This window comes from Odontesthes bonariensis, chromosome 2 (assembly GCF_027942865.1).
Source record: "Odontesthes bonariensis isolate fOdoBon6 chromosome 2, fOdoBon6.hap1, whole genome shotgun sequence".
Classification (NCBI taxonomy): Eukaryota; Metazoa; Chordata; class Actinopteri; order Atheriniformes; family Atherinopsidae; genus Odontesthes; species Odontesthes bonariensis.
In genome coordinates, this window is record NC_134507.1 from 21,320,558 (window position 1) to 21,348,206 (window position 27,649).

The window sequence follows — 27,649 nt, forward strand, 5'->3', positions numbered from 1 at the left end:
CTCATCTAAAATAGCGTGAGTAGTTGTGAATATTTAGAAGTATTCTTTGGTTTGCCACTTTGAAAACACCATCAAACACGATGAGGAGGTAGTTTGGAGGTGGGCTTTATTTTTCACATTTTTTTCCCCATGAAAATTTGATAAAACACGTTTAGTGGATGATTGTGTTATGTCTTTTTTTAATTCAGTGCAGATTTGTATCACATTGTGCCCTTGTAATAAGGCAGCTTTAACCTTGATGTATTCTGAAGTGTACAGATATACTGTCTTAGATTCAGCCATAAAAAGTTGTTTTAGACCATGCGTCGTAGTACAAACAACGACTCAAAGCAAACTGTAAGTTTTTAAGGGTAAGAAAGTGCATTATTCTGCAGCTGTGAGTCAATCACTTGATTTGAACTTAAATCAGTCCCTAACATTCATTGAAAAAGATGAAACTAAAGACAAAAAAAACCCACAGCTGAGGACAGCTGCAGTAAAAGTCTGGCATCACAAGGAAATAAACCCATGGACATGGTCCTCTTTGAGCTTAAATTGATCATAAACCTGTGCCTTGAATATATTTTAATAAATAGCTAAAATAACTAAAATAATGTCAGTGTCCAAATGTTTCCAGTAAATAAAAATTCGTTTGGAGCTAAAATTTTAAGAGCAAAAAAAAGGAAAGGAAGACAAAACTTTCTGCTAATTAGCCTCAAATTGGATAATTGTTTAGTTCTTTAAAACAGGTAGCTTCCAAACAGGTAACTTAAACCTTCAGAATGCAAACCACGGGGGTTTGGTTAGTGGATCGGCCACGAATTGAATGGTTTGGCAGTTGCTCCCGATGGCAGGTGAGCAGCTCCTCCACCACATGAGAGTAACTATAACACACTGTGAAGCAGAGCCTGGGGTTAAATAAGATAAGTGCCGAACATTTACTGCTTTCTTTATAAAGCTTTATTAAGTAGCTGTTGTTTTTCTTTAAAAATGTACTATGATAACACACTGCTGTGGCAGAGAGGAGCAGTTCCTCGTGGTCATGTTCAAATTTCTCCTGAATGTGCAGCAGTTTGGACTAAAGCAGCAAAAAAAAAACTCAAAGATTTAACGAGATTCAAATGTGTAATATAAAAGCAGTGATAACAAAGAGACTCTTTATTTTCTCGATGTCAACAGACGTGTTAACTCAAAAGTACCAGAACACCGGCCGTGTCAATGACTGTCAGTTCATCAAACTGTTGAAAGTTAAATTTCATATTAAAAAAGAAGAAAAAATACTCCAACTGCAAACCTTAAAGTTTTTACTACGGAGTCTAAAATTAAAGAAAGACAAGCTCGCCATTGGTTTTATTTAGCGTACTCATTTATCTTTCTCTGGTTTGCACGTGTAAGAAGATTATTCTTGTTAAAGCAGCTGTAGAATCCAAATTCAGGTGAATTATTGCTGCTGATAGTAATATATCCCATCCCGTGACAGAGGCTCTTAAATGCCCCCATTCTACTTCTTTCACCGAGGCTCTCTCTTTAGAACATTTCTGTTTGTCACGTAAGCGTCCGTCAGTATTTCTGCGTGTGCGTTCCAAGGTGGTATTTCAGGTGTGCGCTCTGCTGGAAGCCTCTGCCGCAGATCTCACACCTGTGCGGTCTCTCTCCCGTATGGCTTCTCAAGTGCTTCCTCAGGTGTCCGCTGTGGGTGAAACCTTTGCAGCAGAAAGAGCAACAGAAAGGCTTCTCGCCCGTGTGAATCCTCATGTGGATCTTTAAATCCCCCTTGCGGCTGCACTCTTTTCCACACACGTGGCAGCGGTGCAGTTTCACCCCCGCGTGGCCGGCCATGTGTTCAGTCAGCGCGGTCGTGCTGTTGCAGTGTTTACCGCACATGTGGCAACATTTTGAGCTCCTGTGGGAGTTTAGGTGCACGTCAAAACTTTCGGTGGACTCAAAGGTTCGTCCACACACTGCACACGTGACACTGGCATCCTTTGAATGAAAGCGGAAAGCGTGAATTATCAAGCGATGATTGGAGGCGAAATATTTAAAGCATAGATGGCACCGGTGGTTAAGTGCACCTGAGTTTAAATTGGATACCTCGGTGGATTCTCTGGAGGTTAAGAAGGAAGTTTGGTCTTGCTCCATCTGTGTTTGGTCTGGTGTGAAACTTGCAGCGCTTCTTTCATGGTCCCCTCCATTTTGGACTCCTTCGTTATGTGAAGACAGACTTGAGGCAAGAGGTGACAGGAACTGTTCCGTCTGTTTTCCATCTCTCTGCGTCTCCTTAAATTCATCCTCGGATTCACAGTTTTGTTTTTGGGGCTGCAGAAGCTGTTTCGTGTCCTCCTGCTTGTTTTCCTCCCAGACAAAAGAATGAGGTGGGAATAAAGCGTCAGCCTCAACTTCTGCCTCTCCGTTGTCCTGCTGCTCAGTGGCCCAGAGTTCGTGATCTTCCTCTTTAATGTGCCGCAGCTCGGGGCCCCCCTGGTGAGCGTCGATGCTTGGCTCCTGGTCGCAGTCCTGCTGCTCATAGGACTCACGTACAGCCTTGTCTTTACAGACAGGCGACTGCGTGACGTCTGAAAAAAGAGAAAATGCACCTTTTGGTTAATGAGCTTAATGCCTAAACATTAAGAAGGTTTTCAGGTAGAAATATTAACGTCACTTTCATTATGGAATTATTTGTGCTGATCAGTTTGTTTTTAAGCAGCATAAAATGTATTCAGAGGAGAAATTATTACAAATTCTGTACATTCTGAGAATTTTATAGCACAGCTGCATTACAGTTTATATTTAAACATAATACTAGTTAACAAATTGCTTACAAAGGTTAAAGTCATTCACTTTAGAGCTGAAATAGTTTGGGCTATTTGCTGTTTCTCTGCCATATGTGACAAAATTGTTCAAAGTTTTGAATAAGATCCAACTAAAAGAGATTAAATTAAGTAAATTGGAAAATATGACACTTCAGTTTAGTTCATCCAGTAAGCAGAAAACAGACCTGTCCTCACAAACTCCAGCAGCAGACCTCTGAGCCTCTCGATCTCCTGCTTTGAGCTGGAAGCTTCTTCTTCGTATTTTGCAACTGTTCTTTCAAAAACCTGAAATATTTCCTCGGCTGCAGCTGTCAGCCGCTCGTTCACAAAAGCCCTGAGAAGCAGAGGAGACATTTTAACGGGGATGTTTCGGATGAGGACGCGAATGACCCCGGCAAGAGGAGGTTTGACTGCAGCTACGGGAGGTTAGCCGTCGCGCTAAGGAAGTAACGGTAAACAAAGATACACAGTGCGCATGTGCTGCCCCCTGCAGGTCAAAGTGATCCTTACACCTCCCCAAGTTTATTGCCAAGTAGGTTTGCACTTACAAGGAATTTGACTTGGTGTAGTTGGTGCAGAGTATAGACAATATATATATATCTATCTATATATATATATATATATACAGAATCTATATATATATATATATACAGTCTAAAAAAATAAGGAGCTGTAGTGTAAGCTGAATGCTATAAATACTATAAATGTGCAGATATACAACAGGATGAAGTGGTTCCAAATAAATAGAGACTGTTTGTTAATATAACGCAGAAGGCCTGAAATACCACAGTCAGCTGCCACAAAGACTGCCCAAAGCAATAACTGTACACAAAGACTTTATTATTTTTTAATTCTATTGATTTTCTTTCTTTACAATGATGAACAACTGATTTAAATCTTTACGATTCAAAATAATTCCCTATTGTGGGCTTAATAATATCTAATTGAATGACATACCAAAGTTCTTCTTTAGATGTTAGCTTCCCTATATGACTTTGGGATCAAACGATGAGGAAATTAATCAGAAATTGAAACAGAAAATGAACTGAGGTATATATAGATAGAGGCGATATTAAAGGGCTAATCCAGATTTTACAAATGAATTAGCCTGATAAGACCCTATCCTCATTGTGACACATATATGCTTAATTCATTCTAACAAACAGGCCCCAGAGGAACAATAAAAGCACTGAAACGATTTAAACAAAAATAAAGCTGAAGATGCTCAGAATTTCATCCTTCGCTGCATGGCGAGCAGGACATGTATTTCTGCTGACATTTAGATTCACATGCAGTCACTAAGAACACTGTTAGGTGTCTTTGAGAGTACTTTGAACCTCACCACTTATATTTGAGTTTTGTTTTTATATGAGGGCAGATTCGGATAAGTCTGTTCCAAACTCTGTTGCCAGTTGCCCAATAAAGAGAAAGTAATAATATTTGGAATAATTAAGGAATTAATAAAGGATGGGAAGAGAAAATTCATAAGAGATGCAAAAGCAAACATGACAACGATCCTCAGCCTGCAGTTTCCTTTGATATGATGTAGCTGTTGGAAACAGATGACTGTGAAGGACTCCAGCAGTACACGCTGATTGAGCCAAGTCTGATTGTTTTCATACAGCGAGGTCGCTGTGGAAATGACTGCATAACGTTAGTTTGTTAATGCAAGGCTAAGTCACGACCCGCTGCCCAGTGTTCCCACCGCTTCCTCTCGTCCTCCCAGCTGACCATCTGTCCCACGCTGAGCTCAAAGGAGATGAAAGGACAGTCGTGATGCGAGATGTACAAGGCACCGCTGATTTCCATCTGCAGCAGTTAAAACAAGAGATGATGAAAAGATGAAACCTGAAGATAGACAGACAGACAGACAGACAGACAGATAGATAGATAGATAGACAGATAGACAGATAGATAGATAGATAGACAGACATACAGACAGATAGATAGATAGATAGATAGATAGATAGATAGATAGAACTTGCATGTATTAATAAACACCACTAGAGGGAGCTAAATAACTCAAAATGTGACTGCAACTGACTACAACAACACTCACACATCGGTGAAGACGCTTCAATAAGACTATTGCAGTTAAATTCCTGCTGTCTGTTAATAGGAAAAAAAGCAGTTCTGTTGAGTTATATGTAACAGGTGACTGATGCTACTGTCTGACTTTAAAATGTAAATGTGAACTCTAAGAATGGCGATAACATAATCTATGGAAATTTAGGTTGCAACATTCCACTGCTGTTGCCAGATGTCAACTTCACATATTAAAATAAGGACTGCTGACCATTTTGAATAGTTTTTCTCACTTATTTTCCAGTCTATAAAGTCCCACATAAATCACCTTCAACAATGCGGTGCCCTTGAGCAAGGCACCGTGCCCCCATGTTCGCGGGCGCTGTGAATGGCTGCCCACCGCTCCAGTGTATGGCATCTGTCTCTATGAGTGTGTGACCCTGCATGAGTGTGTCAACAGGTGCCAACCTGGAAGCAGAGGACAAATTTTGTGTGTATGCATGTATGCATGAAAATAAATCTGATTTTAAATGTAATACTAATCAGCTACACTTTATTCAGAAATAGGCTGTGTCATAAAGGCTTTTCAGGAGGTTTTTTTTACTTCTACTTCTGATATATTCTGTACTTTTCCTCAAGTGTAGTTTTAATTACAGGATTTTACTTTTGACCAAGAATTTCTACACTATGACACTGCTAAAATAGCTGCAGGTGAAAAGGGACTGCCACATTATCATGTACTGTATGTGTAGCCTCTGAGCTGTTGAAACTGTCAAGTTATTTGACAGATTAATCTGCTTTTCTAAACTTTGCTTAATTTCCTTTCTGAAATGGTAATGTGTGTTTTTTAATTAATTCAATTTGGCAGATGTGATTAACTTTTTCTTGATTAGGGTATAGTCACATAATTGTGGCACAATTATTGGGTTATACTGTGTTTTAATGTGGACATATTTGTATAAAGACTGACTGCTAATGCAACACACATTAAATCTGAGGTGAAGTTGGCTCATTCTGGGTGCTGATTCCTACAAAAATTAGAATTAGATGAATAATTTTATTTTATTGTGGCCAATATTGTATTTATCAAACCCTAGATCCCGCAACACAAGCAAATCTAAAACTATAACTACTGGAGTTGCTTACACGGCAAGCATGAAAGCTACTAAACATGACAGTGTTTGTTAAACTGTATATACACTGGTGTGTTATGTACTAAAGAGGTAAACTTGTAAATGTTTGTACCGATACAGTGTGTATGGGAATAAAACTCATTCTGATTCGTGAATACAGCTAAAGAAAATATATGAATTGTGGAGTTTACCTCTGAAAACAAACCTAAACTGATCTTACTGGTGCTTCAGATCAAATGGAACAAATTGCCATTTAACTTTTAAGAATAAACTTAGATCATAACTTAGATCATTACACCCACATTTAAAGGTGAGTATGCAAGCATGAGCAGGATTAGACCTTTTATCTTTGTTGGAAAGAACAGACACAAACTCTGACGGATAAAAGTACAATGGTGGTTAGAGTTGGGAAAATTAGGTCCATCTTTACATGATTAAAATACTATTTACATATTATTACGCCATTATATACATGTTTTATATATAACAAACAATCACTAAACTGAGTCTTACCAAAGTTTTACTTAAAATGCAGGGTCATACTGCCCTTGTAAAAGGGCACTTTTAACACCTTTACTTACCCCAACATACCTCCGGAACACACCTCCAGCTGGGGGAGTGTCATCTGAGATTTTAACAATATGAAGATGATTCACTTCCAATAGGACTCAGAGCACTTTATTTGTGAAAGTGCAACATATGTGACACTAGCTTTATGCTTTAATCTAATGAAAACGACCAGTGATGTATTTCACTGAGCTGCAGTTGTCAAGGTTTTCCGTTTTTTGTTTTTGTTCATGTTTTAGGTTTTTTCAGCTGTCGGTCCCGACTCGTCTGCGCATGGGCAGTGCGTTACTTCCTCGCGTCTAACGTTGCTGTGTGGAGTGAGCTCCTTCAGTTTTTGTTTCTATCTTTGGTGCGGGAAGCATCACCGACGGTGCGGCAGAGCGCACGAGTGTAGTCAGCCAGGGACCCAGCTGAAATGTCGGAAACTGGGAGCCAGGAAGCCGCCGGGGCCTCCAACGGCAGCGACAGTCCAACGAAACGGGCTCATAGACCGTCCGTGGGCAACACGGTGACCGTGGTGCTCGGGGCTCAATGGGGCGACGAGGGGAAAGGGAAAGTTGTGGATCTGCTGGCACAAGACGCGGATATGGTGTGCAGATGTCAGGTATGTGATTCCCCCACCACCACCCCCACCCCACCTCCTCTCGCATCACTACCTACTTAGTATGCGTCTGTTACCGGGTTAAGGTAATTACCGGAAACACCGCAGGTAACCGTTATGAGCTAGCTACCAAACACCGCTCCTCCGCGCTGTCACGCAGCATTCATGTCACATCGTTTAATTGACAGCAGTGAAGCGGGAAAGAAAAAAAAAAAACCGTTTTTGACAGTTCCGGACCCAGAGTGTGGGAGTTTGTGGCAACAACAATACCCTTTTAGTGAAAAAACACCAGGCATCTCGATGAAATTATGGCAGAAGGGTTATGTCCATTGATGTAAATCAGCTGTAGTGACAAGGTTAGCAGTAATGCTAACAGTAATGCTAACCGCTCTGAAAGTCGGTTAAAAGGTGTTTAATATGTTTCCCCATTCTGCCGACATCGCTTCAATGCAGCATTTTTTTCCTGTCACGCTAACAGCGACTAGTTGCTAGCTAATGTTCATGTTTTTGCTAAAGTCACCTTGAATTTCTGCTAGCTGCTTAGCTCTTGAAACACCTGTAATGGTGTGATCAGTTGTCTCCTGTCGTGTGCACATAACGCGATAGCTGAAGGTAAATAGTAGCCAGGTGCATCACTTAAGAGTGGGCTTTTTTTCTGCGTTAAAGCCAGTCTCCAGTGGACACTGCTGATGTTGGCGGTGTGATATATGAAATCATGTGCCGCAGACACTTGTGGAATTACTATTTTAGTAACGTTTTGTAAAGGCTCCATACTGTTCCCATGCCGACATTTGAACCTCTAAGAGCCTCCACATTTTAAAAGCTATGACATCACAAACATCTTTGCAAAGCGTTTTACATCAGAATAATTCCACAGATCCACATTTCACAGTGGAACTTGTGTTTCTGTAGGCAGTGAAATCATGCATCGTCTTACTATCATTTAGGTATAGAGGAAACGCACGAGATGACATCAGGAATGTGACTGTGATCGGGTTACGCCCATTTCTTGCCACCGACTGACGAAAAAACAGCTGGATCTAAGGCAGCATGAATACAGAAAACACGTCGAAAATTATGAAGAGCTGTACAGCACCAACAGACTCAGAAGGAAGTTTGTTTTGCCTTTGTATGAAACTAAAAACTAAAGAGCCAAATGGATGGTTTATTAGATTTCTACGTAAAAGTCTTCATTACAAAAGTTTGAATTAGATAAGATATGTTAGTGCAAACCTGTCTGTATGCAACCAGAATGTCTGCTGAGGAGTTCACCTAATATCCGTGGTCCACAGATTACTTGATGTGTTGTAAATACATCAGTCGAGACATAAAACTTTTAATTTGAGGTGATATTAATTTGTCTTCCTCCCACAAACAGAAGCTCCAGACGCGTCTAATGATTTTCCACTCAGGGACGGTCAATTCAAGGGCTCAAAGTGTGCCTTGATAGAACAGTGACGTAGGTGCATGCCTTCTATAGTATATTGTATGTTTATTTTAGTAATGTTATCTAATAACAGTTACCAAGTTTTACATGTACAGCTCGATGTGCAGATTTTACAGAGGCTGTTAAGATTTATGTTTCTTACAGGAAGACGGTAAGAATGGAAGAAATCGCAGTGCAACAAACTTTTATGAATCCCATTTACTTACAAAAGGGAAACTGTTGTCATTGCGGATCCTTTTGTCACATTCCAGCTGAGGTGAAAGAGAGTCTTTGCCTATTTTTTAACAACAAGAAAATAAGACTGTGGCTGTTTGAACCAACATTTTGTAGAAATACTGTCGTGTTTACTGTTTTGACTCGACCGCTTGGCTTGTTAAAAACGTCTCAACCTTGCAAGCCATCGTGCGCTCACATAACCCGGAAACGTACCACATCACTTAGACATCATCGGACTGAGTTTGTGTACAGTTTGTGTACTCACCAAAATTCAAGATAGAAAATACAAAGTTTTTTTTTTTTTCCTATAAATCCAGCTGCCAAGTTCAAATTGCAAACGCTCCCAGTCTGCTGCCTAAACATGATCATTATACACCGGAGTCCTCAATCATGCTATTTGAAATGTTGCAGGAATACACCAAAACGTCACCTCGGGTAGGTGGCGTTTGTCTCACCTGAAACAAATTGTTAAATTTGAGTTGTTTAGTTTGTCCCGAAGCCCCGCAGGCTTCACTTGGACATATCTACACATGCACCCCACACATACCAAATATAAACCACCTTATCTTTACAGACAGGCTGGGAGTGGCTGCAACGCAAAGCGAAGCGAGACTGAAGAGTAAAGATGTGTGTTGATGTCTGCGTGTCTCAACGTGTAAAAAGATGTTTCGTTCTTCTCAAAGTCAGTTTAATGTCAGCATATAAGGAGTGGATTTCATAGCACATGTGTTGGGTATAAAGATGTGAATGTTATTGTGCAGCTAGTGGAGACTTTTTCCACCTGACCCCTTCACTTATTCTCCATCAGCATGTTGACTCAGTGAATTTTAGAGGGACTGACATACCAGGAGTTGGTTGGTTGCGAGCTCTGTGGCCACCTTATAGCTACTGTGCTGGATCTCTGTGACAAAGGGTACGCGTGACACTTTGAATCACCTTGTTGTTGAATTGTGCTATATAAATACATTTGCCTCGCTTGGGGAGTAACAGCAGCAGAGGGAGGGCTGAGCTCCTGCCTGAAATGCTTGAAAAGCCTCTGCCGTGATGGCGCAGAGCCACGTATTTAATCAAAGATGAGAGCAGCGGTCTGGCCGACCTGTAAGAGACTGGTCATATTTGGTCTCTCTGGGTTGTGTAACCATGCACGGTGCAGTCATTCCACGTTTAACCTTGTGTTTTGAACTAGTCTAGTTATTGTCAAGGCAAAGAAACATTTGGAAACGCCTCAGCTGGGTTTTGTTCACCTGTCAGCGTTATATATGCGGTATTTCTTATTTTTTGTTCAGTTACGTCCCACAGATCTTTATCGCGGGACACAAACTGCATACATTTGCATGTTTGAACTTTTTCATCTCAAATTAAGTTGTTAACACGTACTGTTACTATATTACCAGTACAGTTGAGATAAATAGTGAGCATTCAGTGTAGTTCAGAAAGAAAATATAGAGGTTTAAAGCTTGTTTTATACTTCTATTGGGGTGACTTTAAGGTGAGTGAAAGCTGAGTCGTAGTTTGTCTCCGTTATGGGAGATGACACCTGTCAAACATTGTCGTCTTTAATTGAAATCGATACGTATTGATTATCTTCTCAAATTAAACATTAAATTGCATTAGATATATACAGAATATTTTTCAACTTTGCAACAAGATGTGACTTAAACCAGACGTTTTTCTCTGTGATAACGACTGTTGCATTGAGCAATAATGCACGTGAATGTGAGGTATATCGTCACTACCATTGCTGAAGTTAATATTTCCACTTTGTGTTTTTTCTAACTAGCACAGTCCTTCCACCTCTTAGCATCACTCCGTGTTCCCCAGCCTCGATAATAAAACATCCTCGTTGATCTTTTGACAGCTCAGAATAACTGTGGTGTTCAGGGAACCATTAGTTTTCTCTGTTGATAAGAAGTTGACATAACAGGGATTCTCCTGAGTGTTGGAGCGTCCTTCTTCCTACTGTCCTGCCAAGACTGGAGCTGTGCTTTTGAATAAGAAAAAGTGGTCGGCCTGCACAGCGTGCACTCCATACATCATCACATGTGCGTCTGTGTTTATTGTGGGCTCGCTGATATAAGAGTGTACAGTGAAGAGGCCGAGCAGATAGCGTTGATCTTTTTATAAAACAGAATTTGTCAGCAGTTTGCTTGGTGTTCCTTACAGTCCAGTCCTCTCAAGATCTGAGCAGTGTGTCGATGAGGGCATAAAACGCATTTCGGGACGTTAAGGGCCCGTCTCTGTTGTTAATTATCATGTCTTCATACAGTTATTACTGCAGCGTCACACCTTTAGTCTTAAATACACTCAGGCCAAGGTTTCTGAGAGCTGTTTGGGCAAATAAAGCAGTTTAGATATGTCGCCTTGGAATCTGAGAGTTTATCGTTAAAACACACTGTTGTGTCTCCTTGGAGATTTGGAGAATTAGATGAAAGAGCTGTGAAACGAGTTCATCAGGTGGAATGGGCCTCGTTTGATTCCAGATAGGCTGAGTCATGATTATACTGTGGATTTAGCCTTCTGGGTTTGCCTTGCCAGAGGTCACTGTATTTGCTGTGGTCTGTGTCATAATGATGTATGATTTCAGCTTTAAGGACCTGCACCTCTCACAGTATTAATGCTCTGGACTTTGTTGCCATGGAAACGCTTGCTAAAAAAAACAAGGCTTGGTTTGGGAACAGGAAGTGTTGCCCTGCTAGTCTTTTCACTAGACTTTTTGGTAAACAGAGGCTGTGGACGTTCGGTCGTTGGAGACTTATTGTGTATGTCACGACCGAAGTCACACGCACCCATTAGAAATATGTATATGCTTGTTCCCACAAAGCCAAGCTGCAGTAACTGTGTTTGTTTTCGGATTTATGGACTTTGTCTCCAAGTCACCCATCAACTTTGATGCTACAACTTTTAATACAATTTGAATTCTTATTCAAAATAAGTAAATAAATAACTGCTAAGCCCTTTCTATCTAAGCTTAATATTTCTTTTAGAGTTTGCAAGCACAGTCTATTTTAAAGTGTGCATCTAGTTTTATTTGCCTTGCAGCTTGTAAAGCTCCAGTGCTCGAGCTAAGGAGCCTTTTCTTCACCGCTGTTACGGCCCGTTTGCCTTTGCAGTTGGGTAAAGATCATAACTGCCGCTTAATGTCAAACTATAATCGAAAAGGGCAAGTGTCTGCCAAGATCAGGGCTTGAGACGGTGACGGTGCTCCACGTGACGTCCTGGCTGCGTGTTTTTACACAGCCTGTGTGTTAACTGAAAACTGCGTAACAATCGAAGCTGAACAGAACAAATAAAAAGCTCCTGTTTTGTTTCTGGGCAGAAGATTCGGTGTGACAGCGTGCACACAGTGTGGTGAAACACCTACCCATCAGAAATATGTGTGTGTGTTTTTTTATTCTGTTTGTTCAGTCTCATTTTATCGAGTTTGTGTAAGAGCTGAGGCTTTAAAAGGAAGCAAGTTTAGCTATCAGACAATCAAAAACATGGCTGATGCAACACTGGATTAATCTTCAGTAGCTTTGTACAGATGCTATAGTTATAAAAACATTTCCTGTTAAGAAATGGCACATTTTACGACATACTATGAGAAATAGATAAAAACTTACATTTGGTTTGACCCCCACGGTGGCGTTTGCGATACCAGCAGCAGCTACATGAATTTTAGCCATCAGTAGCTTAATCGGGTACATCTGTGATTTAAAAAAACAAATGTAATAAGACGAGTTCTGCTCAAGCTCTTAAAAAACAGATGTATGTATAGTGACGTCTGTGGACCTGGTTTCCAGTTTTACTGTGACATTTGTAACATGACACGTGTTGCAAAGAGTGTGGGGGATATTTGTGTTTAGAGCAAATGTTTAACATGCAGTGAGGGATTTAGACTGTTAAGTTGCAAAGCTGCATTGTGGGAGTAGTTTGATTAGAGTTTTTGGGGGGGCATAGATGGTTTAAATCCACTCAGCGGGCAGAAAGGCGGCAGAGATTTGGAGAGAAGAGTCTGATCATCTGGAAAAATACGTTCTTTTTTTTCCCTTTAACTGCTGGGAAGCTTCAGGCTCTTTAGATGGTTTGAAACCACATTTCCAAAAAAGTTGGGACAAAGTTAAATCCATCCATCTTCTACACGTTTCCCTGGTTAATTTCAATTCCAGCTGTCATTGGGCGAGAGGTGGAGTCCACCCTGGACGGGCCGCCACTCCATCACAGGGCCACGAGATGAACAACCATGCACGCTCACACTCACTCCAGTATCTAAAAAGGAGAGGCATCTGCCCCCCCTGCCCCTTTGGTGTGTTACCCATCACCACCTTAAGGGAACCGCTATGGCCAGGAATAACTTCATGTGGTCGAAGCACATGCTGAGCTTGATTTATAACCACGGGCTACAGAGTTGGGAACAGGGGATGGACAAAGACAGTAGTGACACAAGCTGCAGAGGCAAGAATGGATCTGCAGTTATGAATAAAACTGTTGCCTTCGCTTATTCGACCCTCTGTGCCCCAAGCTGTTTTTCTGCTTATCTTTTTTATCGTTTAAGTTCGGGGTGTGAAACCCGCCGCAGGGAGGAGCAAAGCTGCTCGGTTTGTGACGTCCTTTTGCAAGAACTCGCTGTTCCCCTTGTAGTTTCCACTGTGTTGTACTTTCTTCTGTGCAGTCAGCTGTGCTCGATCATGTGCCAACCTGAATGCTGCATCCAGATGGACATTTGGCTAGTTAATATCTGCTCGTATTAAAACATCGTCTCGTTTGACCAGTGGATGTGTTTGCCCGTTGCCATCAGAGTTATGGTTCAGTACAGTTACAGAGGATGAATACGTGATAATGTTTGGGGAATGAATGAATGATTACATCTTGTTGATTGTGAAACAGGACGTTTGTAATGTTTATCTTTTGTTTAAGCTAAATAAAGCATTGCTTATTATCACTTGTATCCTCATCGCGTCCTCAGGCTTGATGCCGCGGGCTAACAGTCAGGCCAACAAAGTGCATACCGCTCCTTTTTTTTTTTCCGCTGCTGCAGAGCAAATAATTAAAGCAGACAGAATTTTAACGCAGATGTAAACCGGACCTAAAACACATCTCACACAGATCATCGATTTGGTGCGTACTCTGAAAACAACTCAAGCAGAAAACTAAGAGAGCAACAGCTCAAAGATGATATCTCTGCTTTTCAAGTTCTCAGTTTTTTAAAGGTTTTTCTTTCCTGTGTGCGTTGGGAGCAACATTCTTGTCAGAACCTGTTCAAGCGCTTTTGTTTCAAAACACTTGAAGACCTTTCAGATGTTTAACACCTAATACCAGCGATATTTGAACTTCCCTGCGTTTGTCAGTAAGTTTATTACATCAGTAAGATGTTTATTTGAGATCTGAGTGCACACTACTGAGCAGGAGCCTCTAAGCAACAGCGTAACAACACTAACAGAGCAGTGGTTTGTGCTCGTTGCTACTCGCCAAACTATTCAGCCTGTCCTCACTCTCTGCAAAACAGTTGCGCGGCCTCCATTAGGCCTCTGTTTGCCTCTCCTCATCAGCCTTGTTCCTTCTCTGCAGGGCGGCAACAACGCAGGACACACAGTGGTGGTGGACTCAGTGGAGTACGACTTCCACCTCCTGCCCAGCGGCATCATCAACCCCAAGGTCACTGCCTTCATCGGTGTGTAACACACAACAATACACCCTCACTTGTATGCAATCCACTCACACAGGTAGGCACACTCCCAAGGTCATCCTGTCTCACTTATTTTCTTAGTGAATGGATCAGAATCGCATTCATTCGAGCGCTCGTCATCGCTGATGCAGACTCCGCTCTAAAGGCTGCTCCTCTGAGTGTGATCAGCTTGACTCAGCGCCAGTCTCCAGGCTGCATCACATCCACTCATCTGCAGTAACTTCATTAGCTAATGGACTCTTAAGTCTTTCTACAAGGCTTCCAACCCTCCACGTATCTGCACTTTAACATATGGCTGTTGATGCTGCAGTAATCACATCTCTACATTATTTTTTTTAATTTGTGTGACAAATTAGTGCTACGCTGCAGGCCGAAATGCTCCGCGTCACATTTTATTTCCCACCTGCCCTACCCTTTTTTTATTAATGATAAACTTCGCTGGTAGCTTTTACCAAACACGTCCAGCACCACTGAAACTCTATGCTCGTTAACACTTAGTCATCTGTCACCTGCTGGATAAAAAGATTTCTGGTTTCACTGTGGTGTGTGTTCAGAAGACACAAACATTGGAGCTTATTGCGTGGTTTGTGGTGAATTTCCACCTGTACCTTCAAAGTATAGTTGAGTTGTTCACATAAGGGACAAGAGTTATGGCAGAATCGCATACTGAGGAAAGATGATGCAGATCCAGTGATTGTATTAACAACATCTTGGACACACTTGCTCTCTCTAAAGGGGCAGATACTGCCTCGTAAACCCATATCTTCACACCTGGTGGTGATCCACCGTGGCTGTGGCTCAGTATGTATGGTGCCGCCCTCGTCCTGTTGTGGTGGGAACCTCTTTGCATCTCGATCCGATTATGATTCACAGGGCTGCCATGTGATTATAAAAAAGCTGTCAAGGCATCTCGATGCGTCTTTTCTTTTTCTTTTCAGGACTTTTTGGTACGTTCAAAGCAAAGTATTTGTTACGATTCCTAATGAATTTACCTCCAATATCTCATGTTACTAAAACAATTAGAAGAGATGTGGCCAGTTAACTGGAACCGTACTTTGCCAACATATTTTCTTTAGTACCGGAAGAAAATGGAAAAAGAAACGTTATATCTGATTAGCAATATAATCACTCGGCTGTTGTTTAGAGCACACAAGACTGTCTGATAATCATCTTTTATATAGTAGACGGTTTCTGTGGAATGAAATGTGGCGAGCACCACATCTGGTCTGACCAGCTTTCTTAATTAATTCCTTGACTTTGGTTTTGGTCTCATTTTAGAGGGTTAGAGCGCTTGAATCACTATGTCAATAAAGTTGGCATGTTGTTTCTCAGCTCCAAAGTACACAACACAGTGCCAAAACCCTGCTTCTAAGAAGATTTCCAAGCCGGGTTGAAGCTTCAAATAAAGCTGTCAACGTGCACTGTGTTTTCTCAAGTATGTCATCAAGTGTGTGATTCCATCCCAATGCAGGGAGTGCCAGTCGGATTTCCCACTCATCCATCTTGCTCAAGCTCCACCTTGTTCGGTGTTCGGCTTTAGCTTTTCCACGTAACTCCTATAGAGTTCCATCAACTTCACCTAAACTATTAACATGTAGAGAAATGGATTTTTGACATTTGTAAATCAAATTAGAATCTGATCTTGATGCATCTATGATCTGATACACTTTTTTGATATGTTCATTAAATGTATTATTTGATTATTTTCCTTCATTCGTTTCACATTGAGTTCAATAAGCAGATGTGAAGTCAGTCGGAAACAACAGCACAGGTCTGTGCACTGGTGTCACACTTAATCACAAACAAGTCAGATTACAGAGAGACCACAAAACTAATCGAGAATGACTTTTTACATCCATCGTTCTGTGAGCTGTACGTGTTTTGGCTCCTGTTAATCATTTTGCAGGTTAAAGCCAGGTTTGTTACTACGTTTTTCAACTGAAAGTATCTTTAAACGTATTTATCCGGGAAACGCTTGTCATTTGTTCTCACACTGTTTCCCTCTTGGTGTCATTTCGCATCGCATCCTTCATTTCTTACATTTAATTTGGTCAAAGTAATTACCCTGCCTTCTCCACTTAATGCTGCTCAATTAAAAGATAATTAGAGCCAGCTGTTGGAATACTCATGAGAGCTGGCGACAGACTTTCACGTCACAGTCAGGCTGGCAGTGGGACACACTGACTTTAGCTGAGATTCAACTTAAGATTAGAGTTCTCTGAGAAGGGGAGCTGCAATTCTTAGTTAGCTATCTTCTTTATTCACCAGAGAGAAAAGAGTATTCTGTTACAACACTACATTTATCAGTTAGAAAGCTTTATCATGAAATTATATTCTATATTACCTCTAACATGGTATATATGACTGATAAGATTGCAATAGATGAAGTATCTAAAGAACCTTTTGTAGGATATTGATTGAACATTTATAGTTTTAGTGCTTAAGACTTTCTCTCCTGCCGCTTTTTCTTAACCTCGTGACGATTTCCATCGAGGTCAAGGAAAAGAGCAGAGGAAAAGACGATAAGAGGTCATTCTGTTGACTATTCGACAGGACCCCTTGTACCCGATCAGTCCTCTGGTGTGTTTGCAGGCTGTACCAGGGGACACGTGTGATAAATTAATAGCATGCTTCGGCTACTTTCTGGTAAAACAAAGAAAGAATAACTGAGAATGAACAACCTCTTTAACCTCACCATGCCTTTGGTGGCACAAAGCCTTGCTACTTCTACTGTTTTTCTGTTATCAATTATAATCGTAGATGATGGTATAGGATGCAGCTATATTCCTACTCGGTGCTTATTGTGTTAATCAGGAGGTTTCCATGAGCCGAAAAACCCACCAAAATAACAGTTAAACGTCCAGAATGAGGAAGTCCTTGATGTGTTTCCTACAAAATTTGGCAGTTTTCTTCATTTTTTGAGTCTCTTAATCCGACGACCGCAAATTCTTGATTCCAAACTAGCTTAATAAGCTTAAATTATTGATATGGTATAAAGATTTATGTGCTAAACCTGACATGATGTGACTGTATATAACTGTTACACGTTAGTCACGTTTCTTATTTAAATAGCATTGCTTTTAGAGTTTTTTGTGTCTTCTTTGGTGCACCCTTCATTTTCATTCTCATATAGAGCAAAATGTTCCTTTTGTTGAGGCTGCTTGTGGTAAAGATGCAGCACCGTGACACTAGCAGCTCATACTGATTCATCAAATTAAGCCTGGATTGGCCTCGATATCGATCCTTGGAGCTGCTCAACACCTGTCCGCTCACAGCATCACAAACTGCAGCCTTTAAAATGACTGTGTGATTCAATAGACAGCTGTCTAAAACCAAACTGAACTCTTAAACCTTCTCTCAGGGAGGATTTAGGATTCAGTGACAACAAAAAAAAACATTGTTGATGATAAAGACCCCACTAAGGTGTCAGCAGATAAATCTGATGAGTTAAAACAGGATAAGAAACGAGGGAAACCCCATTTATATGGCCCACAATGACATTATTTTTCATTTGCTATGCTAATGCAATTTGCTATAATTCTGTTTTAACTCAAATGTGGTTTAATTTCTTCTCTCGCTCAGGCAATGGTGTCGTGATCCACCTTCCAGGCCTGTTTGAAGAGGCAGAAAAAAACGAACGTAAAGGAAAAGGTGAGTGGTTAATGAGAATCATATCTATAATATCTGTTATCCTTTGTCAACCGTGGAGACTTAAAGTACGTCTGTGTGTGTGTTCAGGCCTGAAAGACTGGGAGAAAAGGTTGATCATCTCAGACAGAGCACACATTGGTGAGTTCTTCCACGTCCGTCCCTGGACTCTTTTATTTTAATCTGTGTGTGTGAAAGTTTGAATGTACGCATGGAGAAATGTGCGCACGTGTGTAGGTGGGGGGGTGTGTGAGCCCTGCTTTCTCTGAGGTGTGTGAGAGTGTGTGTCCCCTCTCTCCCTCCTCCACAGTGTTTGACTTCCACCAAGCGGTCGATGGCGTTCAGGAACAGCAGAGGCAAGAGCAAGCAGGCAAGAAGTAAGGAACCTGTTGCTTAAAAAATGGCTGCAACACTCACATCCTCACACGACACGCACGCACCATGATCACAAACGTGGAAGGAGAGGTCTTGCTGGCTTTAACCTCGGTTTGAAAACGGATCAATCTTGAATCTGACAATCCGCCCTGCATAATGTGACTTTTGGGAAAGTCTTGGGATCAGTTTGGAGATTTATCTTGACGTCACAAAGCTCACCACTGATCCACATGCCGTATTACACAACCTGCAGCTTTCAGTCAAGTAAAAACTATTCCCACACCTTCGTGCCTAGCTGCAGCATGTTGTATCCTTACTCCCAACTTTGCTTGAAGGCTCTCTCTTTCATTGTTGTTCTGAAAGGGGCTGAAGAAAAGTCGATCACTGTGGGCACTATTCTCTGTACATTTGAGCACGTGAAAAGTCTGCAGCGTTACATGCCAAATAGCAGTTATTCATCTCTCGTAAAACTGCTCCACAACAGCCAGGAATGCTTTGTCGGTCCCGTCTTGTCTTCATTTAGCTTGGCACGCCCTCATGTAAAGGTCATTTTGGCGGAGGATGGGAAAAACTTCGATATCGCTTTGTTAAGGAGACACTGATTGCGTCAGTGCAAATGGAATTATTGTAATTATCCTTTGTGTGAAATCTGTCATCAGAAAAAGCCCAACATTTTATTGGGTTCCCTCCATTTTCTGGAGGACTGCTTGATCAGGGGCCTTGAAGGGACTCCGGGGTGAACTCCGGTGCTGCAGGAACGTTTTTAGGTTTATCCATACCATATGCAGTCAAATGTATCCACAGCAACAGATGAGTGGATTCTTCAGGCTGCCCCCGATTACAACTTTAATTTTCTCAAATTACAGCAAAAAGCTGACTATTTGTTATAGTTTTATAGTAAATATATTCGGGGCTCCCACACCGTGTTAACTTTTTAACATATGTTACATCGGCCCCTCCCATCTTAATGCACTCACATCGGATCAATACTAAGAATCGACTAAGACCTTCTCATTGTTTAAAGCTTAGTTGACTTCTAGGGAGCAGACTCAGTGGAAAGTTAGTTAGTTTGTTAGGTTGTGCGAACAGACTAATGTTTCAACACCGCGTTGAAACGCCTGTTTGCACTAATACAGAATTGCATGTCTGAAATCCACTCCTCTTCCTGGATTTCCTTCAATTGCAAACTGTTGGAAGATATGCAGGAATTTCTGTTTTCAACATTTAACCTTCCGGCATTTTACATGGGGGGGGGGGGTCCTGGTAGAAGTACAAGGCAAATTGCTGTCGACATTGCATTCTCACATTTCACGCCTCCAGGACATCTTTAGTATATTATAGGACTTCAGTGCTTGTGTGAAAATGGTTTTAGATTGCAGATGGTAAACTTACTGAAGGATTTCATGTGATTGGAGTTAGAGGAAACCAAAACAGAACTCAAAAAGAAAGAAATTTGGATTTAATGTTAAAGCAGGTAAATGTTTCTATTGTTAATGTCAACAAATTCCCAGCATATATGTTTTTTTTTTTTTTTTGTCAATACCCTTTAAGATGGAACAAAAACACACTTGCTTTCACATACATGTATCTTCAGTTTCCATATAAGCTTAAACTTTATTTTCGAGTAGCTTCCATGAGCTTGATCAGCTTTGACACGCGGTCACAGAGCAGCAGGTCTCCCAGTGACCGAGTAAACCAGAAGGTTCCTGCTCAGGCAGGGCTTTTGCACTGTCTTTAAAGTGCAAACACGCTGCTCTGGCATGCTGTAAATCCAGGTATTCAGCTCTCTGTTTTACTCCACGCTGATTGCAATGTTTTTTTTTACGAGGAATTAGTCACAATTTAGTTTAAATTCAAGTTTCCGGTTTAGGTTTCCTAAAGCCAGAAAAAGCAAGTGGAGAGTCCTAAGAATAAATAAGAGACTCTCAGTTCTGTAGTTCCTCTAAGACGCTCCAAGCACACAACACGCTCACACTACACACTGATTTTTATGGGCTCTTGGTGGCATTTGTTGTGACTTACAGCTTTAGAAATAGAACTGAAAGGAAGAAATATAAGAAACAGCTCAGATTCAATCTGGTGAATTATTATGGATGTTTGTTCTGACGCAGTCTGATGGTGTCTTTAAATGTTCTCTCCACATTTTAAAGTTGAAATGTGTTGTTCTGTACTCAAACACATTTAAGCAAGGCAAGGCCTGGCAGGTTTATTTGTATAGCACAATTCAACAACAAGGTGATTCAAAGTGCTTTACAGATACATTAACAGGAGAAATAAAAAGCACAATTTAAATTTTAAACAAAAAAAGAAAGAAATAAGAACAATAGATAAAATCAGTAGTTAAATGTGATTAAGTTTTGAAATTCAAGCTTCAGATTTGGAGCTTTATTCAAATGCAGCTGAAAATAGGTGTGTCTTCAACCTGGACTTAAACACACTGAGTGTTTCAGCTGATCTGAGGCTTTCTGGGAGTTTGTTCCAGACATGTAGAGCATAGAAGCTGAACGCAGCTTCTCCATGTCTGGTTCCGACTCTGGGAACTGATAGAAGACCGGATCCAGATGACCTGAGAGGTCTGGAAGGCTCATACTGGGTCAGGAGGTCACTGATGTATTTTAGTCCACAAACATTCAGAGCTTTATAGACCAGCATCAGAACTTTAAAGTCTATCCTCTTATGGACAGGCAGCCAGTGTAAAGACCTTTTACACATTTAAGCTGATGAAATGCAATGCAAACGTCTTCTTACAAAAGAACTTGCACACATTTCTCATTCGCTCACGAGTTCTGAGGCTAAATTGTCCCGTTTTCATAAAAAAGTGATTAAAGTCGAACTTCTCTGTCTGACTTTCTAACCACTGGTGAAAACATGCCGTCCTCACACTCACACACTTTGCACACACGGTGACTGGATACCGCATGTTTTACTCCGACCGGCTGCTATTAGTGAAACTCAATAACCGCTGAGGACCTTTGTCTATTTCTGTTCGGTAGTTTGCATGGTGGGTAAGCAAATTTTGCTGTGCCAAGCCTTCCTTTTAATAGACAGAGTAATCTGATGATGACGTGCTGTCATATGGAAATGTGTGTTTGGTTTACTTTGTTTCAGTAATCTTTCCCTGACAGTGTGTCGTGTTTAAAACGACCTTACAGTTTCAGGTGGTGCAGTAGTGTGAGGGGAGGATCTGTGTCTGAAGCTGTGTTTTTAATTGGTGCTGCTTGCATTCATAAAATGGCACCGACGGTGAACTTCTTTCACCTGAGAATCACCAGTGGAATATTCAAATAGTTTCCACATCACGTGCTGGCACATGATTTATAGCCATTTTACCAAGCTGCAGTTGTCTGTGTCAGACATGTTGGGTCTGGAGTCTGTTTTGTGTGTTTTTCTTTAACTTGAAATCTCATAAACGATCATATGGACTTTAGATCCGGTCATACTCGGGGATTTTCCTTCGAGTTAAACCCACTGGGTCAGGAGGTGTTCAGGCTTTACAGGAATCGTGTGACTAACATGAACTTTGAAACGGTAAAAAAGCATGTCGTGGATTGAGGTCATGTTAATGTGTTTTCTGTCTTTTGTTTTGTCCCCCCCCCCCCCCCCCCCACTCTGTTTTGGCCCCGCCCAGCCTCGGGACGACGAAGAAGGGCATCGGTCCGGTCTACTCCGCCAAAGCAGCCCGTAGCGGTCTCAGGATATGCGATTTGCTGGCAGACTTCACTCAGTTCTCTGAAAGGTCGGTTCCAGCAGACATACCTGTCTTTAGTTCTACTCTTAGCAAGCGTTCAGAGTCAGAACAGCTAAGATTTAACATTTTAAACTAATCTACAAAGAAAGTATGTTTGCATGTGTTGTATTTGCACACATTACCAGACTGTAATGTCACAGAGCTCTTTGGTTTGACCGGACTGGCCTCATTATTGTATGACAGGAATAGGTGATGCTCCCTTATGTAATGTAAAGAAAGAAATGTTTGCAGATATGTAAACATGAGGGAAAGGTGAGACTTCTTTATCCCACTGCATCACATTACAGATAAGAGTCGCATCACACAAAGAGAGCCTCAGTGTGAAAGATAACTAACCAAAGCCGACCACTGCTGCATGTTACAGGTATAAAGTATTGGCCCGGCAGTATGAGTCTATGTACCCAACACTGGAGATTGACATAGAGGGAGAGCTGCTGAAATTAAAGGTAAGTAATCAATGTTATTAAAAGAAAAGAAGTATGTCTTTACAGATTTTAAACGGGTTTCTTTCTGTAGTATAATGAATTTCTTCGTTGTAGGACTACGTGGATCGGATCAAGCCCATGGTGAGGGACGGCGTGCACTACATGTACGAGGCTCTCCATGGTCCTCCGAAGAAGATCCTCGTGGAAGGAGCCAACGCAGCGCTACTCGACATCGACTTCGGTGAGTAAATCGCTGCGTGCGCCGCAGATGACCGTGCCTCACTTTAATTTGCTTCTGTATATTTGGACTGAATACAAACGTCTGGATACTTTTAAGTTTGCAATGCTCTTTACAAAAGCCTGCTTGGAGGTCAGACTAGAGACAACGGTGAGTTTGACTGTTTCTGATGTGCCCGCAGTGTTCAGGTTCCACTTCACAAGTTAAAACCACTCGTTGTCACCGGACTGTGCATGAGCACGAAGATGACGGCTGTATTTTTCCTCTCAGATAATAATACACTGATCTCAACACTATCACGTTGCTGTAACAGAACAGACATGTAGTCATTGAGAGCAGTGACACCAATCAATACTATTAATTTAACTCTGCACTCTGAAAGCCAAACATTCCCTCTTTCTGACTGACTGTGTCTGTATTTGATGAGAAAAAAACGAATTTTGATTTATCTCTACATTTTAAGCCTCACAAAACTCTTATGGAATTTGGGGGCATGTATGGCGCCAGTATTTATGTAACGAGCACTTTGACAGTACACATTACAGCTGATGAACACGCTGTTGTAGACATAAGAACTGTTCTCTGATTACAAAACTGTGTCTGAACGCTGGGTCGATCTCCATGAGAGCAGCCTCCAGCATCCGGATGTGAAAACACAAACCTTGGTCTGTTTTACATCAGTTTATTATTCTCTGAGGTCTTATTAATTTTTTCCATGTCGGAGACACGACTGATTCACTGAGTTTGCCACGTTAGCGGCAGACGGATGCACGTTTTATTGCCGTTTTCTACTGTATAGATTGCGAGCAGGATGAGTTCACTGCTGATGTTGTTGCAGGGACATATCCGTTTGTGACATCATCCAACTGCACGGTGGGCGGGGTGTGCACTGGCCTCGGCATGCCTCCTCAGAACGTGGGCGAGGTTTATGGGGTCGTGAAGGCGTACACCACCAGAGTGGGCATCGGTGCTTTCCCCTCAGAGCAGAGCAACGTAAGAGGACACACAACATGCCTCAAGCACATTTTTATCTTTCAAGGTGCATTTGTGTGACAGGAAAAACCAGCAGTTTAGAACAAGCCTCAAGTTTTACAGACACGATGAAGCATAAAACCCAAGTGTCACAGAAACTGAGCAAAAACTGAACGTTTCTAGTCATTATACTTACAATTTGTGGTGTTGTGGCTTGATATGATTGTCAAACGGCACCACCTGGAGGACGTCTGGTTACATTGCACTCAACTTTGGTTTTCTGTATTTGTTAAGGTCAGTTAATCATCCAGCGACACCTGCTCGTGACTTTAACAACCGGTTGTCTTATTTCTGTTTCTGTAACTGCAGGATAATATGAATTTCAACAGCTCTCTAAATACTGTGTGTGTGTGCCTAAATTGTTGTTTTTTAGGAGATCGGAGAGCTGCTCCAGACTCGAGGGAAGGAGGTGGGTGTGACCACCGGCAGGAAAAGACGGTGTGGTTGGCTCGATCTGGTCCTCATCAAATATGCACACATGATTAATGGCTTCACCGCGTAAGTTTAAAGGCTTTTTTTTTTTTTTTCTCCATTAATACATTTATTTAATTAGTTCATTCATGTACTTTTCATTTGAAATTGATATAAAAGATTTGTGCTTTTCTGTTAATGTTATTATTAATATACAGCTCACTTAAATATTACCTTTCATTTAATTTTACAATACCTAAAAATACATCTGAACTCTACTTTTAAACAAATATTCCTGCTTTCCCTTGTTTTATTGGGTCTAAGAGTAATGGTTTTATAAAGGCCGTTGAGTCTTGGGAGACTGACGGCTGCTGTGGTGAAAGTTCATGTGTATCCATTATGGGTTAAAAACACTAATGTAAAGTATTTTTAAAGGTCTCTTTTAATAAGGCAGGGATTGTTAATTTTCATGTAAAGTTGTCCCTTTTTGCTTGCAGTTTAGCCCTCACCAAACTTGACATACTTGACGTGGTCCCAGAGATCAAAGTGGGTGTAGCGTACAAAGTCAACAACCAAACTATACCTCACTTTCCAGGTGGGTCTCTGTGTGAACGATGACGTTAAGTTTGTTGTATTTTCTGTGTTCGGCAGTGGTACATAAGACAGGTGCTGGTGTGAAACGGTGTCAGGCTATCGGCTTCAGTTGTTTGGATGCAGCCTCTTCCAACTGAGTCACATTTCTGACTTTTAACATCAAGATCAAAGAGTGGATGAGATGCGTTTCTGCTTTCAGTGGATATCGCCAAATCTCTTTTCTTCTTCTCCTAATCTATACGCCTATTTATAGAGAGCGGCACTTCTCGGCCGAGACATATCGATCTGTTGTCATACAGCCGCTGACTGTGCTCTCCTGTAAGGTTAATGGTGCGATCTCGTCCTCACCACTCTCTATTCTCATTGATTTGTGCCAGCCAATCAGGAGGTGTTGCAGCGCGTCGAGGTTGAGTACGAGACGCTACCCGGCTGGAACAGCGACACCTCGGCGGCTAGAAGCTTCGAGGAGCTGCCTGAGAACGCTCAGAAATACGTTCGCTTCATTGAGGAGCATGTGGGAGTGCCTGGTATGCCTAAACACACACACAGAACTAAACTCTCTTCTTCTTCTGTAGTATTTTTTGGGTCACTTCACACACTTTTCTCTTTTAACTGGTCCCATGCTGCCCAAATGCCAACACAATTACTCCCACTGACATTTTCCCCTCTTTTGATAAGTTTGCACGTGACATTTTTTTTTTTTTTTGGTCATCAGCTGACCATTTCCATTAGATGAAGACTGGTTACTTTAAACCATCCCTAAAGCCCTTACTGAATACGGGGGAAAAATGGCTTTCAAGTGTTCTGATCCCTCTGCTTGGAGTCGGCTGCGGGAGCTGGTTTCTTTGAACAACTTCAAAGAAGCTGTTAACAGTTTGGAGGCAGGACCAGGTGCAGGTGCTGCGGCTGCTCCGGTTTGACCTTCGATTACTTATTATAACCTTACGTGGAGTCCTCACAGTTTTGGATTTAGAGTCGGGTTAATTACGAACATGTCAAACAAAATGTGAAAAAAGAAGAAAAAAAATGAACCAAGCTCGAAGTCAAAAGATAAACGACAGCCAAACGCTCTTTTAAGAGATTCTGTGGTGAACGTTTTCACAGTTCTTTGTACATTTGCTTTTGTGTTCAGATCAGTACAAGAGGGGGGTTGAAGTATAAATTCCAAGTAGAGACTGAAACCCGTGTTGTAGATCAATCTACAGGCAGGCAAAGAGCCTTTTTATTTGTCATATTTACACCATTTGATTTCACTGCACAAACACAAGTGTGAATCAACAAGAAAACACAAAAAGCAGATTTACATGAACCAGGTTATTATAGGGCAGGTATACGCGTTCTCTTAAAACCTCGAGGTATTTTTGGCTTTACGCCCATGTTCGCAGTATTTTTCAAGTTGAACATTTTTAGTTGTTATACATAGAAGCACCGTGTGAGAACGCAGAAGGTTCACATCAGTCGGGCCGGACATTAAGTCGTCACGCCGGCTCCCAAAGGCCTCGTTTCCGTTAGCGAGAATGCGTCTGACGCAGACAATGCCCTATTGTGTGTGACGCGTGGAAGAAAAAACTCATTTCAGTGTTTTGACCATTTCTCCGAACTTTCCCAAACTTTTTATAAGAAATTAAAGTATCGTTTTCCTGCTCCCTGTTTCCTCAGTTAAATGGATCGGAGTGGGCAAGTCTCGGGAGTCCATGATCCGGCTGTTCTAGACGCAGGAGAAGAAACACGAGCGATGATGATGCGCAGCAGCCTCCCCCCCCACACACACACACACACACACACACACACACACACACACACAGACAGCCAACCTACCTGTCTCAACTCTCCGGCAGAGACACGACCACGTCTGTTTGTAATGTTTTACCTCTGTAGCGTCAAACTGTCCCATGTTACAGACCGGTCCTCTGCAGAAGACACTCGCATCAGACTGACCACTGTGTTTGAAAAGTTTCCAACGTCTCCATCTTTTTAACAGTTTCAAACACGAGGATAACAGCATCCCTTCTTCATTTGTCCGTTTTGATGTCGTAGTCGTTTATTTCAAGCAAGCGAAACAGCCGGCAACACTAACCGCCATCGGCTCTGAGAGGAACGCCACGAACGCAGACACGGGAGACTGTCCGAAGGAACTGCGCCCATGTCTGGCTGCCTAAACTCTATATAAGTGTATTTTTGTTGATTAATGCTGTGATTTAAACGCGCAGTGCCACTTCGGTGTAAATCATTTTTTTTAACCTCAGCACTTTAGATGCTTTGGACAATATCTGCTTTACGTTTTCTTCTGCCAGGTGTGCAGCACATCCTGACTCGATAAAGGGATCTGTTCATTTTTAAATCTGTCTTCTTGTGCTTTTGTTGTCAGACAGATGTTCACACTCATTATTGCCTTGTCATTCAACCAAAAAAAAAAAAAAAAAAGAGCTTTTAATTGTCTTTTAGTCAACAAAAGCTTCCATTGAATGATGATGAAAACTTGCCCATACTTTAAGAAGGCTCGTGTTTTAGGATTTAATCTTAGCTGGTGAGTTTTCCATGAACCTTTACAGAGAATCTATTGTAACTAACTCTTTTTCAGATGAAAATCAGTTCAGTAGGCCAGCATCCTTCTACTCATGTTTATGTGATTGTTTCTTTTTATCTTTTATTTCTTTGCACTTTTAGCACAATGTTTCTTTAATGTGGGAGAAAGGTAATGGTAACTTATGAATTGATAAATATAAATTAAGATA

The 27,649-nt window shown here is 41.4% G+C and overlaps 2 protein-coding genes across 3 annotated transcripts; one reads left to right on the forward strand and one right to left on the reverse strand.

Moving 5' to 3' along the window:
- Positions 1-61: 61 nt before the first annotated feature.
- On the reverse strand, positions 62-9,320 carry LOC142396285 (uncharacterized). 2 transcript variants are annotated; one of them, XM_075478847.1, is made up of 5 exons: positions 9,044-9,320; positions 5,143-5,282; positions 4,495-4,598; positions 2,975-3,123; positions 62-2,552 (listed from the first exon to the last, which is right to left on the reverse strand). In XM_075478847.1, the coding sequence occupies exons 2-5, from the start codon at positions 5,230-5,232 to the stop codon at positions 1,540-1,542; spliced, it is 1,356 nt and encodes a 451-aa protein (XP_075334962.1). In that variant the 5' UTR covers positions 5,233-5,282; positions 9,044-9,320; the 3' UTR covers positions 62-1,539. The 2 variants fall into 2 exon arrangements, with proteins under 2 accessions (XP_075334962.1, XP_075334967.1); XM_075478852.1 differs by lacking the exon at positions 9,044-9,320 and adding an exon at positions 6,529-7,104.
- adss2 (adenylosuccinate synthase 2) lies at positions 6,822-27,649 on the forward strand. The gene is made up of 13 exons (XM_075478834.1): positions 6,822-7,118; positions 14,326-14,428; positions 18,026-18,094; positions 18,182-18,232; positions 18,402-18,468; positions 22,095-22,202; positions 22,579-22,660; positions 22,754-22,880; positions 23,716-23,870; positions 24,283-24,407; positions 24,818-24,915; positions 25,292-25,441; positions 26,574-27,649. Exons 1-13 carry the CDS (start codon positions 6,930-6,932, stop codon positions 26,624-26,626), a joined length of 1,377 nt encoding a protein of 458 aa, XP_075334949.1. The 5' UTR covers positions 6,822-6,929; the 3' UTR covers positions 26,627-27,649.